General features: G+C 53.5%; 1 protein-coding gene across 1 annotated transcript in view; it reads left to right on the forward strand.

Moving 5' to 3' along the window:
- Nucleotides 1-608: 608 nt before the first annotated feature.
- EPHA6 (EPH receptor A6) overlaps nt 609-1,568 on the forward strand; it is a 1,373,534-nt gene continuing 1,372,574 nt past the window's right edge. The window contains exon 1 of the mRNA XM_044666934.1: nt 609-984. Within this exon, the coding sequence (XP_044522869.1) occupies nt 609-984 (376 nt within the window). The remainder of the gene's footprint in view (nt 985-1,568) is intronic.

The following is a 1,568-nucleotide window of genomic DNA, read 5'->3' on the forward strand; positions in this document are numbered from 1 at the left end:
ATTTAAAATAAAAGAAAGAAAAACACATGCAGTTCTCCCGTACACCCACCTCCTTTGAATTAATCTCAAAGGCAAAACATAATAATCTGCGTTTGCTGCTGCAGAATGGGGGGGAAAGTGCTTTGTAGACTCAATGCATTCTCAGAGATGATTATAAAACGACCACAGCGTCTGGGGGCTGGTGCAGAAGCTGCTGAGCCCCAGTTAGAAATGTTGGTGGTGAAAGCCAGGGACTGAGGGAACAGGAGCATCATCCCTTCCTACAACGCCCTGGACACACAGAGCCTTGCCGCTGGACCTTCTCCCCCTTTCTCTTTCCCCAGATCAGCTCAAGGAAACTTCCTGCAGCCTCCACGCCGCCCCTTGAATTTGACTGTACTAGTGTCCGGTTCTCTGTGAAGAAGAGCGCTCTGGCCAGAGTCTGCTCTCTGGATCTCCCTTTTCCAAGTGTGAAACGCTACCTCCTTCCCCACCCCCTTCTCCCTCCTCACCCCACCCTACCCCTGTCTTTTCTCCCCTCCCCCAAACCACAGCCCTGAGCTCGCTCCTGCGCGCGCGCTCTCCCGGGCCGGGTGAATATTCCTCCCGTGAGTGGGACACACGGGTGGATGCAATACCGCCCTCCTCCTGCCATCAGCAGCTCCCGGGTGGGGGAAGCAGCATCCTCAGCAGCAGCAGCAGCTTCACCTGCACTTGGGCAGCCTGGACCCTCGTGCCCTGCCCCCGGGGCCTCGCGCGGAAAGCGCCCCCCGTTACCCTCTACTGACAGGGTGGAAGAGGAAGAGGAGGAGGAGGAGGAAGACGAAGACCACCAGTATACAGGACGCAGTTCTGGGCTGCTCCATCTCTCCAGAGACTGTGGAAGGGGATTGGGGAAAATTATGGGGGGCTGCGAGGTCCGGGGTTTTCTTTTGCAATTTGGCCTGTTCTTCCCTCTGTTGACAGCTCTGCCCGCGGACTGCAGTCACGTCTCCAACAACCAAGGTAAGAGATGGGGCTGAGAGGAGGGAGGGAAGGAAGGAGGCAGGCTGCTTGTTGGGACCAGTGAGCAAAGATTTCGCTTCTGACTACAACTTTGTCCTAGTATCAGCTTCTTGGCTCTCACTCGGCAGGAGGTTCAGTGAATCTCAACTGCCACCAGAGCGCACTGCTGGACAACACCTCCTGAGCCTAGGCCTATACCTTGAAATCCCTTGGGAAGCAGCCCTTGCTTCCTCCTTTACTTCCAAATGCCCTTGGACATTAATTCGTGAGGGTCAGCAGGAAGCTCACTACCCCTGTGTTCTGGACTGCTCTCCACAAGCCCCATAGAACCATATATCTTCCCTGAGCGCAGCGGGTGTCGCTTAGACTTAATGAAGACTTCTGATTTCTGTCCAGCTTTTTTTTTTCTTTCTTTCCTTCTTTCTTTCTTTCTTTCTTTCCTTCTTTCTTTCTTTCTTTCCTTCCTTCCTTCCTTCTTTCTTTCTTTCCTTCCTTCCTTCCTTCCTTCCATCCATCCTTCCTTCCTTCCTTCCTTCCTTCCTTCCTTCCTTCCTTCCTTCCTTCCTTCCTTCCTTTCTCCCTCA

The sequence above is a fragment of the Gracilinanus agilis genome, chromosome 3, assembly GCF_016433145.1.
Source record: "Gracilinanus agilis isolate LMUSP501 chromosome 3, AgileGrace, whole genome shotgun sequence".
NCBI lineage: Eukaryota > Metazoa > Chordata > Mammalia > Didelphimorphia > Didelphidae > Gracilinanus > Gracilinanus agilis.